This window comes from Giraffa tippelskirchi, chromosome 8, assembly GCF_054371585.1.
Source record: "Giraffa tippelskirchi isolate mGirTip1 chromosome 8, T2T-mGirTip1v1.2.pri, whole genome shotgun sequence".
Classification (NCBI taxonomy): domain Eukaryota; kingdom Metazoa; phylum Chordata; class Mammalia; order Artiodactyla; family Giraffidae; genus Giraffa; species Giraffa tippelskirchi.
Genome location: NC_137282.1, coordinates 94,292,601 through 94,305,167, shown reverse-complemented (window position 1 = coordinate 94,305,167; position 12,567 = coordinate 94,292,601). Strand labels below are relative to the sequence as shown.

Sequence of the window (12,567 nt, the reverse complement as noted above, 5' to 3'; positions counted from 1 at the left end):
ACTTGCACTTCTGTTCTCAAATAGGAGGACCAAGCGGTGGGGTTAGGTGATCCCAGAGTCAGGTGCGTCGGTGTGTGCTAAGTCGTCTCAGTCGTGATCGACTCTTTGCAACCTCGTGGACCGTAACCCACCAGGCTCCTCTGTGCACGGGGATTCTCCAAGCAAGAATACTGGAGTGGGTTGCCATGCCCTCCTCCAGAGACTCTTCCCGACCCAGGGATTGAATCCACGTCTCCTGCGGCTCCTACGCTGCATGCAGGTTTTTTATTTCTGAGCCACTGGAAGCAGCCTTGGAGTCAGGTGACCTGGGTTCAGATCCCAACTCTGCCTCTTTCTGGCTATTGTAACCATCACAGAACGTCTAGAAGCCTGTATCCTTGTTTGCAAAATGGTTTTGTTTAAGTCAGTTCTGTAGATAATGTACTTAATGGCCAGTAATAGTACCACACCTAGAGCATAACATACACTCTAGATGTAAGCAGTAGCAAAAGGAAATCCATCTCAGCCCAGGATCCATGTGTGCTTATTTGCTAAATGTTATCACAACAGTGACAGGGGTACAGGGAAGGGACCAGACACGAGGGAGCATGGCGGAAGGTTTCACTGGGAGGGAGGAAGGCAAGAGAGTAAACTGGACTACAGAAAACAAGACTATGGTTTGCTCCTACCTCTCTTCACAGTCTGGCTTACCTAATAGCTTGGTGGGTAAAGAATCCGTCTGCAATACAGGAGACAAGGGTTTGGTTCCTGGGTTGGGAAGATCCCCTGGAGAAGGGATAGGCTACCCACGCCAGTATTCTGGCCTGGAGAATTCCATGGACTGTATAGTCCATGGGGTTGCAAAGAGTTGGACATGACTGAGCGCCTTTCACTTCACTTTCACTCTTTACAGTCTACTTTACCCATGCTGGTAACAGCACACTTAGTAATGCTGTTGGATTTCAACAAGGACTATCACAATGAAGGCTAATTTGCTCACTATTGTGAGCCCATTGTCCACAGAAGATTGTTCCTTCTACATTTGGACAATCTGCTTCCAGGTCTCAGAGGTGGTGGCACAGAACTATGGCTCTAATCTCGTTTGTATACCTTTTTTTTTTTTGACTAGTACTTCTGTCAACTTTAAAATTTATCCTTATTTTTAAAATAGAAAATACATCCAACCTTTCAAAGATATAAAGTCATATAATAAAAAAAAAATGTCCCTCCCACTCTGTCATCCAGTTTGCAGACCCCAAAGCAAACAATGTTACTCTTGTCATCAATTGCTTGTCTCTACTTCCAGAAATAATCCAGGTGTGTATAACCAAATATAATTTCCTCTTTTACTCAAAGGGTAACACATTCTTTTTGTCATGTAATTTTTCTTGGGAAAATTCTATATTAGTATATGAAGATATTTCTTTTTTTTTTAGGTGTTTGATACCTATTATCTTAATCCTTCAGATAACTGTGCAATTTATCATGGGATCACCTATCAGCATGGGTACCTAAAACGTCAAATTTTCTTTCCATGGATTCTAGAATAGAAGCTATTAAAAAGCACCACTTGTTAAGAAGGCTCCCCCCTTCCCCTCAGGGAAGGCTTTGCTTTTCCCATAGGTATTTGGGTTCAGATAAAAGACATGGACTTGGCCTCACATGGCTGCAGCCTTGTACTGAATATGCAGCTAGCAGCTCGATACTCCAGGTGACTCAAAATGAGTTCACGAACAGAGGCCAGGACATGAGTGATCAAAACTACAGACTCTGAACATCAACAGATACACTGAAACACTGCAGGATTTAAGATGAAACTAATTTGCTAGATACTAAACCATACTCCAACTTTTAAAAAACATCTTTCTCCCCAAGTGAACCATTTTGAATTAAAAACGAAAACTTTGCATTTCCTAAAACCATGAGGTTGAACAAAAGAACTACCACGTTGTCTAACCAAACTTGGTCTACATGGATGTCTTCTTTGATACAGGGCATGGTTGCTCCAAAAGTCATTCGAAGGTGTTAAATTCAACTTCCCAGAATGAACACAATGATAAGTTATTTAGAAATGTGTCTAAATGTGCATTTCATGAGGTCAGGGCTGAGATACTGAACACAGAGCATCTTGCCCTTCTTCATTCATCCTAGGCCTCAAGTACATTAATTTTAGGGTGTGAACACAGCAGACATCAATAAAACCATTACTAATTTGGTGAACAAAAGCAGAATTCTGAGCTGTCTTCTTCAGATATCTTGGTAAGAGCTACAGGACAATTTTGTAAACATAATGGTATTTAAACTCTTTAAAACCAAGTGGGGATCCTATGGAAAAGGGTTGATCTCTAGAGAGCTGAGCCCCTGCCCACCCCAGCAGGAAGAATTGAGAGTCTGAGAAGCAATGAATTAGGCTTCTAGGCAGAATATGCAAGGATGCTGTGCTAGGATTCTGGGAACGTGGAGAGGGGTTCAGATCTGAGCCAGAGCTGGATAGGGGAGAGCTGGCCAAGACAGGTAGATGGTGACAGTGGGAACTCCTGTCTGATGGGGACCGGGATGTGGGTTCCTTACAGCTTATACAAGGTCCCTATAACATCTCATCCCTTCTCACATAATCACAGTCTATCATTCTTACTCTCGCCATGCACTGGGCTCAAGGCTCTTTATGTGTCATTCAATTCTTGCAATTTCTGTGAAGCAGTCTATCCTATTCACAGATAGAAAACTGGCTCAGAGAAGTTAAGTGACTACCTCAAGGTCACACAGCATTTGGGAACACTGCTATCATTTACTAAGTACCTACTTCTGGAATTTTTATCACTTCCCATGGTTGTTATTTAGAGAGGGAACACTGCTGAATGGTGAACGACTGTACATACTGGTTAACCTAATACTCTCAATAGTTCAATAAAATCTAAACAGGTCTATCTTACAATGGAGGAAATGGAGGCTCAGAGATGGGTTGGTGAGTTGCCTGAGGTCATTCAGAGAGTAGGAGCTAGGATATGACCCCTGGCTTCAATGCATTCTCTTTCTCACAGATATGCTGAGTCAGCTTCCCCACTATGTTGGCAGAGAAGTCCAGCAACTCAGCAGTTATTAAGTCCTGAGAACCATTTCTTGGAGTAACTGAAAATTTAAACCACTAGAAAAATAAGATCTGATGCATCTGGCCACTTCAAACTTAGAAATCATTTCCACATATGCTGATGAGATGCACAGCAAAGGAATGTCACACATCTTGTGTCTCTCTAAGCCCCTTTTAAGGTAGCTTCACAGGTAACGCTGGTTTATGGTACAAGTTCATCCAAGGAAATGGAACTTCCTCAATGGCTCAGTGGGTAAAGAATCTGCCTGCAATGCAAGAGACCCAGGTTTGATCCCTGGGTTGGGAAGATTCCCTGGAGAAGGAAATTGCAACCCACTCCAGTATTCTCGCCTGGAGAATCCCATGGACAGAGAAGCCTGGCAGGCTATAGTCCAAAGAGGCACAAAGAGTTGGACATGGCCAAGTGACTAAACATGACTTAATAAAACAAGCCACTTTTGGAAGCTCCACCTCTGCCACAGGAATAATGGGATTGGGAAATCAAGATCAAGTAGGAGGAACTCGTGATCCCTAGAAAGGCTTTAGCTGTGACTCAATCCTAGATTGACTGCCGACAAAGTCAGAGGCCTGGGACAGAGGCAAATCCCCGAGCTGGGTTTTTCCAGGGCCTGTTCCCAGACCCCTACCATAGCACCCTTCTGTACTCTGCCTAGAAGTTTACTCCACCACCCCTCAGACTCACCAGAACTTACCACATGGAAAAATCGTCTGTTGCTTCTACCTGTGACCAAGGGGAACTTGTCATGGCTAATTCTGACCCTGACCAAGAGGAATTAAATGCTGAATTTCACATTAGTTCCTGTGGCTTCCTTTCTTTTTTCAAACACCCTTTAAGAGACCCTTTCCTTCTCATGTTCCACTCCCCAATCTTGGGCCACAGATGATGTCTCCAGCTTGGGTCAGGTTTCCACCACTGGCCTAAGGAAATCTATGAACTGCAAGATAGCTTGGCCATTTTAGATGTATCAGAAGAGGCTGAGAAAGCCAAGCCACCGAAAAATAAATAAATAAAATAGACCCATAAGATAAGAACTTGACAGATTACAAAGCCCCACATGGATGGCAAGCTTAGTTCTAGATGGGAGTTTGGCCCTGTGTGGGATTTGCCAGGTCCCTGTACCCATCGCAACCCTTTACATTTCGGATTAGGCTGGCTTGCCTCTGGCAACCAATAGTGACAATTCCCAACAGAGAAAGCAGATGAACTACTTTACTTAAGCACCTACTATGTGTCAGGTGCTAGATACACAGTAGCTACTATTTCAAAACACCCCACAATTTATTGTTATAAGTTCAATAGTTACTGAAGTTACTAACACAAGCAGATATTCAGTGGGACTTCCAAACGGCTTATGGATTTAAATTAATCAAACAGTACAGAATTTCATGAACAATTTATATGGCAACTACAGATGGAAGCTTAAGACAGTGAATTCAGTCTTCTATTTTTCTGTTTAAGTCTTTCACATTAAATAAATGCCTCCTTGATTACTGGAAAATAATTATAATATTCCATTGAAGCTGAGAAATAAAGCAACCTTTGTTTATTTTTTAAAAGATAAACATGGCTGATCTGCACTATTCATAATATTTTGAAGGAAATAAAACAATATTCAATATTTTTAGTCTACAAATAAATAATACCCTGTTTTACTTATTCTGTCAGCCAAAGATAAGATTGGAAGTGAGAATATTGGAAATTACCCATGGATTTAAAACTATCAACCATGGTATTCAATTCTGAGGAAATAAAAGCATAAATGGAAAAACTGGCTTAGTAAATTAATAGAAAAAAATGAACTTAGGAAAGAATGACATTTAAAGGTTTATATATAAACTTTACATGCTTCACTTGAGAGACCAAAACATTTTTCAAGTCCTTAATGATGAGAACAGCAGCAACATTCAAGACAATTAAAAACTGGCATTTAAGAAACTGCTGTATTGTTATGAATAAATGTAAGACAACAGTACTAGTGAAGCCCAAGAAAATCCCAGTTACAACTCCATTCAGGCCAATGAGCATTAGCTTTCCATTTCACTTTCCAATGTGTTCCCTTATTCTAGGTTTGAAATATACCTTCAGATAAGAGAGTCTAGAAGAGTAACAGAGTTCCAGTGCACAGCTGCAGGACCAGTCTTGCTGCATTACAGTTACAGCACATAAACAACTACAACTGTTTCTAATTAAAACAGCAAAGCCAGGCTCAAGTGCACGCCCTGTTCTAAATACATATTTGAATCATAAATTATGAATTATAGAAAAAAAGACAAATAATGGCATGAAGGGCATGATAGTTTATTTTTTAAAAATTGTACCACACTGATCATAATGACCAGCATACACATTATGATGGCTTTTCTCTTGGGTATTAACATCGCAGTATTTTTGTATACTGAAATGTTTCAATAGGACCAAGAACGTTAGAGAGATAAAGATCTTAGATGAAAATGAATGCTAATGATTCTGGTGTCCTACCCCATAGAATTAATTTAAACCCCTTATGAATCAGTGGCATTATCATGTTATGTAGTTCTGAAGAATGAAAGTTCTCTTCTAAATAGGCAGCATGAACCTATACCTTCTTGCTCTTTAATCTTTAGCTCTTACAATTTGAACTATGTCCACCCTGGCCAAAGCACAATCATACAAGACACCTCACATAATTTCCATGCTACCGTTGCACAAGTTTAGTGATTTTTACTTAAACAAACAAAAAATCAAACCACTGTCAAAAAAAGAAGGCAAATAAAAATGATTTTCCAATCATTTGAAAAGCATAGTGCTTATTTGTCCAATACAGACTCAAACTTAAATTAAATGCTATCATTATCATCTCTAAACTTCTGCAATAAAATTAACATACATATATATATATATATGGGTTTCATTTATAGAACTGTATCTTGCAATCAACAGGAGAAAGTTATTTTTTTAGAGAACAATATATTTGGTTACAGTTCCACATGTCGGTAGTAGAGACAAAGCCACATGATGTTAAATCTGGCTCTAAGTTACCTAAGGTATAAAATTTTGATCAAATCTGATCTTAAAAATTCAACCCATGTGAGATTACTTTTTAGAGTAAATGTGCTATTGAGAAATCATTTCAATAACCTTCACTTTGTATGACTATCTGCAAATTGATCCTTTTCTTTTAATCAATGTGACTCACCAACATTTCAAACTGACCTCTTTACTTCTATGTTACCACTTGAATACCCAGGGATTTCTGAGGCAGCATAAGTTTGACTTCATTAAAAACAGTAGACACTTCAACCTTTCAGTGACAGTTTTTAAATCTGTAAACTCAAGAATCACATTATTGAGCCCAGCAACTATAAAAACATTGAGATTCTGGTATTTCAAACCAAAATCTCTTTGTGCTTTTTAGATTAAGCTGCTTTTGAATATATTTGGTATTTATCAGCCATTTGTATTTCCCTTATAGTAATAAAAGAATATACTTAAAAGTAATTTTTAAGGTTAAATGTCCTGGGGGCTTATCAATACTTAAAAAAAAAAATTACTTTTTTTCCATCAGCATTTGGAATAGTAGAAATTATTTCTGGTCCCTCATTGCATCAACCAACATTACTTTTCATCACGTATAACACTGAATTTTATAGATATCCCTGAAAAGTTTTTGATTAAGTAAACAAGTGAATCACAGTGGAGTCTCAATCAGTTAACAGTGTAGATCCATTAAAAACACACACACACACACACTGAATATTAAAAGAAAAATTTCAAGCTAAAAAAGAAAAAAAAAGAAAACTCTTGTAAGAATTAAAACCGAGTGTGTATTGTCACTGATTCTGTGTTCGTGTCCCCAACAGATTAGACCCCTTCTTCGGGTTGTAAGACATGTTCGATTAAATCTCCACGTCAAGTTTCCAGGACACTTGAGTGAAGAGACTAGGCTACTGCAGCATCTAAGGGAACAGAGTGGCACCATTTTCTTCACTAACAGACACCCTATCCGAAGGTGAACATGAATCTCCCTCCGCTGTGCTTGCCAGCATCTATCAGGAGACAAAACTCGCTGGGCAAATTGATGACAGCTGATCCTCCCACCCCTCCCCCAGTGCCAACAGGAGGTTCCCAGCAGTTTGTCATTATGTGCACTGGCCTTTCACTCTTTCCATCAGAAAAGTTGTGGTTACTTTAAAAAGGGGGTAGGGGGTGGAAAAATGAAAAACCAAGAGTCTAAAGGCACAAAGTCGCATAGCTGCTCTAGTTGGAGTTTGTAAACAGAGAATAGGCTGAATTTAGGTAATCCCAATCTATGAGAGTAAAAAGGCATCCACAGCAGGCTTTCAACCAGCCAGCTTCTTTGAGACCCTTCATGGGTTTTGAGGTCTACAAAGTATGCACTAAAATACTCATACTTCAAAAAGCAATAAGGCAAATAGGATACTCATTATTCCAAAAGTTACAATGGTAGTGTAGGCATACATAGTATAATTTAGTTACAATGTGTGGTACTGTTTCTATTATATAACCATATTAACTGCTTCTTTCCTACATAATTATATATTCAGCCCAGTTTCAGTTGAACACAAAACCATCCTTGTACCACTGCTGATAGTTGGCAATAGTTCTTTGATAGCAGTTTGTATTCTGCTGTAGAAATTATCCTTGAACTGAAAAAAAAGTCCACAATCCAACGTCCAGTCATTAAACACTATCATATTTGTGAAGAGCCTCTTCCAACTTCTGCGTCACTTTTTGGAAAAATATTATTTGTTGTTGTAAGAAATGCTGCATTTGTGATTTAAAGTCTCTTACTCGAATTTGATGGAAGTGGTGAATTTCAGCCAAAGTAGCAAAAGAAATAGTGTTACAGCGATCCTGAATGCCATCAGCCTTTTGGACTTCCATCTTCCCTTCTTCCACGTGTCGCCTACTCTCCTTTACTTTGGTAAGAGCTCCTGTAGTTTAAAAAAAAAAATTAATTAAAAAATACACATAAAAAAATTTAAAAAAACATATGTATCCTAGTGTTACAGCTACATAGTAAACAGAATGTTGAGCATTATAAATACTTGCCTGAACTATTTTGAAGTCCTTTGGTATTTAAAGGGGTGACTATAATTATTTATTAAAAGAGAAGAAATCTGGTAAAGTTTCTGAAAACACCTCCACTGCTACAAATTCACTTATCAAAACTAGCTTTTGCCATTGACCAAATAGTATGTTTCATCTCTTCCAATAGCAGAAATACTATATACTACAGACAAAAAACCGCAAGGAAAAAAAGAAACAAAAAACTGCAAAGAATTTTTCCTAAAAAGACAAACCAAGAAACTCTGCAATTTTAACATTCTTAAGGGACAAAGTGTAACACCACTGTGTGTGTGTGTGTGTGTATGTGTGTGTGTGTTAGTCACTCAGTCACATCTAACTCTTAGCAACCCCATGGACTAGCCTGCTAGGCTCCTCTGTCCATGGAATTCTCCAGGCATGAACACTGGAGTGGGTAACCATTCACTTCTCCAGAGGATCTTTCCAATCCAGGGATCAAAACTGGGTCTCCCACATTGCAGTCAGATTTTTTTACCCTCTGAGCCACCAACACCACTGTATACACATATATTAAGAAGGTCATCTCTTAAGTGGAGAATACTGCATCCATGCCTGATTCTGACTCCACGTTGTATCAGGAGATCCATACCTGTAGCATAATGGCCCTGTGCAAACATATGCCTCCTTCTCTTTACAGGCTGTAAAGATTAGTGAGTGTTGAGTTTGCCCTATGGTGACCTGGGAATGAAGCTGGAAGTGTCAGCCTCCAGCCAAGAAACATCACCAGAGGATGTGGGCCCGGGGTGGGGGTGGGGGAGAGAGGGCAGTTTCTGTGGCAAGTGCCACATGAGGGCAGACCTTCCCCTAGAAGCACAGTCATTAAAAAAAGCACAAAAGCCTGAGGATGCATAGGAGGTAGGAAAAATAAAGACTATTCATGGGTTCTTAAAAATGAGTGATGATAAAGTTCAAATTACTTGAGCACAGCCAGCTCAAGAATCCAGATTCCTGACTCTACATGCATGCATTCTACTAAACCATGATGAAAGACAGAGAAACACTTAGGACACCTGGCTTGTCGGTCTGAGGACGTGATGATGCTAAGTGGAGGGAAAGGTAGCTTGTTTAGAAGGCAGTGGGGAAGCTGAGCAACTTTGTTGTGGAAATGTTGTTTTAGCCAATGGTGAAATATACAGGGGAAAAGCCCTGTATCTAAATTTCTTTTAATCTACAAAATAGAGTAAACTTACTATTAAATAAAATCCTTAAACACTGTTTTGTTTTTTTTTTTGCACAACTCAAAGACATGAGAAATTAAAACTCATCAACAACAAATGTTACAGATATACATGTATGCGTGTTTGTATATTTTCATTTATTTATTCTATAGAAGATCTTTACCTGAAAAGCGGGAGAGCCCTGGAGCAGAGAATACCCTGCTTTCCCTGTGACCACATAGTGGAGATGTCGTCTATGTTAACAGGGCTACAGGAAGACCCCTACCCAATCCCCTAAGCAGCCATCACCTCGAACATTTCCCCCACAACAGACAAGACTCAAGAAGCAATGCAACCTGCCTGCCTGTGGTCTACACTAAACAGAGAACGCTCCTCCTCCTTAGAGAAAAGAATAATTTCTTATAGCAAACTTATGTTCATTATATTTGTACAAGTGTCATCGTTTATATATAAAAACTGAAGTTGAATAAACTAGGAAAGCATGAGACAGAAAACTAAAAACGAAAAGAAAAAACTACCTAAAAGATGACTGAGAATATGAAACTATGAAATTCATGTTGAAAATGGTTGAGAGAGAGCTTGTTGTTATTGTTTAGTTGCTAAGTCGTGTCCGACTTTTTTTTTGCAACCCCATGGACTGGAGCCCACCAGGCTCCTCTGTCCATGAGATTTCCCAGGGAAGAATATTGGAGTGGGTGGCCATTTCCTTCCTCAGGAGACATTTCTGATCCAGGGAAGGAACCTGTGTATCCTGCTTGGCAGGTGGATTCTTTACCACTGAGCCATCTGGGAAGCCCAAACAAGGCATCAAGAGAGCAGAGTCTCAGGCGATCTGACTGTTCACGTGATTCAGGGCCAAGGTGCCCACTACTGAGCATGGAGGACAGGCATGGGAGCCCTGCCCTGCACAGATTCCAGGGCAGCCATGCAGCAGCTGGGTACCGGAAATATGCTGTTGAGTGTCACTTTTTCTAAAACCTGGCCCAGAGTGATGCCAATGTCAATGAACCTGCAGCTCGTCAGCCTCCAGATGAGATCACCACCTTCTCAGAAATGACATTCTATGACACAGCCCTGCAGACGTGCATCCATAAAAACCAGTTTACAAATGAACAAGCCTGAAGTTTTCACAACCTGAATCACGTCAGAATACATTTTCAAAACTCCTGGACACAGTACAAGTATTACGTCTCCCCAAGGCCTAAAGACCTTTCGGCATTTGTCACCTTGAAGCTTTCTGAGTGCACATACTAAAAAGGAGCTGTGAATTGAAGACTCACTTTTCTCCCAGCTATGAATTTATTTTGTAAATAACACAGAGCTCTGAACAGTTGGGCTTCTGGGGCAATAATCTCAGCTCGTTTACCAACATTTGTGGAGGGCCTGGCTTCCCCAGTGGCTCAGCAGTAAGAATCCACCTGCAATGCAGAAGCTGCAGGAGACATGAGTTAGATCCCTGGGTGGGGAAGATCCCCTGGAGGAGGGCATGGCAACCCTCTCCAGTACTCTTGTCTGGAGGATCCCCATGGACGGGGGAGCCAGGCGGGCTATAGTCCCTGGGGTTGCAAAGAGTTGGACATGACTGAAGCAACTTAACACACACACACGGACAGCACAGAGCTGCAAGGGGGACGCACACAGGGGGGCTCACACCAAGTGTTCGAGTCCCCACCCTCCGGAACTCTCAGGGAAGAGACCTTGAGAAAGCACACTGAAGACAAGCACACGGCCATGACGTGAAGAGCAACAGCGCCCCAAAGCATGGGATTCTGCACGGGAACTGAAAATGGTTTCTTCCAAGATAATGTAATCGTGTCACAAGGGAAAACACTTGGAGGACCTGCTCTGTGCCAGGCAGTGCTGAGGACAAAGGGTGCCAGAGTGGGGGCAGGAATAAGCGTAGCTAACAGTAAATGGTAGTTGCCTAAAACAGTCATCATATATTCGAGGCACTTTCTGTGTACCAAGTCTAACCCTGCTGCAACTCTGCTACAGACATTCCTGCCGTTTTACAACAAGGAAACTGAGAAAGCCACCCACATTCTTTGAGCCCCAAAGTCAGCAGTAACCCAGTAAGAGGTGGGAGAGATGGGATCTGAATGCAGAACTGACTTCAAAGCAAACACCACAAATACTCAGAAAAGAAATTGGAGACTGAAGAGGCAAAAAGGCAGTGGGCTGGTGAGCAGGGTGCTGGGGAGAAGGCCAGGGGCCCCTGCCCTCCCCTTCTCTCTCTTCACCTTCCTCGCTGGTCCCTGGCTTTTATTCTGATGTGCGCATCAGGAGACCTTGTAAGTATATAAAATAAACCATATAGGGTGTTGAAAATTTCCCTCTGGAATCTTAGTAACCTCATTCAGTTAATTAATTGTGCCTGCAAAGCCTTTTAATATTTATAAGATGTCTGATTTTCTTATCTTTGTAGCATACAATTAGGGTGCCACAAAAAAAAACATGGAAAAGGCAGCACATATTTCATTATTTTGAAATTTTAAACTCAAACTTACATGGGGGGCTGGGGGCTTTGTCTTCCCCCCACTTCCCCACTTCTCACCGACTTAAGATTCTATTGGAAAATTAAATAAGTCAAGAACTATCACCAAAAATAGTAATACACAACCCCTAGATGGGCTCTGCCTTTGTTTGCTCTAGTGCAGTTGGATAGCCCAGCCAAAAATTATTTTGCAAAATAGGAAGAACAGAACAGACCACTGAAGAGAGTAAGTACCCAAAGGGCAATTTCACTTGGAATTTTGGTTTAAGGCACTTAATACAATTCAAATCTATTAGCATAACGCATCAGGATTGCAAGCAGCAAGGAAACAGGTGAAATATGTTTATCAGAAAGAGACATGGTTCCTATTTTAGGAACTCGAATTATTTTTTGAGGTGACAAGATTTACATGCCTGAAACCATTAAAGACCTATACAAGATAGAAAATGAAGGTATTGAACAGCATTCTATAAATATACAAACTGGTAGAAGAGGGAGTGCTAGGTGTAATCAAGGAAGATTATGTCTTCACAAAATTAGACCCATGAATTTGGAGCAAATTTTAAAACCACAACATCTTTTAACTAAAATGTAGTTAAATTGGTTTCCCTCTAGACCCACCTTCTAAAGAAAGATGATTAACAAAAAGCAGGCCGACAGCAATATACTTTTTGAAAAATCGAAAGAGTTCCCGAGTTGACAGCAATCCAGTTCTCTA

At 40.4% G+C, this 12,567-nt stretch overlaps 1 protein-coding gene across 2 annotated transcripts in view; it reads right to left on the bottom strand.

The window, feature by feature from the left end:
- The window catches only part of SNX18 (sorting nexin 18), a 96,193-nt gene that overhangs the window by 61,738 nt on the left and 21,888 nt on the right, over positions 1-12,567 (bottom strand). The window contains exon 2 of one of the 2 annotated variants that reach the window (XR_014061467.1): positions 7,881-8,023. Coding sequence is in view for 1 of the 2 variants with exons in the window: in XM_081517768.1 (XP_081373894.1) it covers positions 7,770-8,023 (254 nt within the window). In the remaining variant the exon portion in view is untranslated. Of the gene's footprint in view, positions 1-5,371; positions 8,024-12,567 lie in introns of those variants that run through there. The other variant, XM_081517768.1, reaches the window with a different exon arrangement.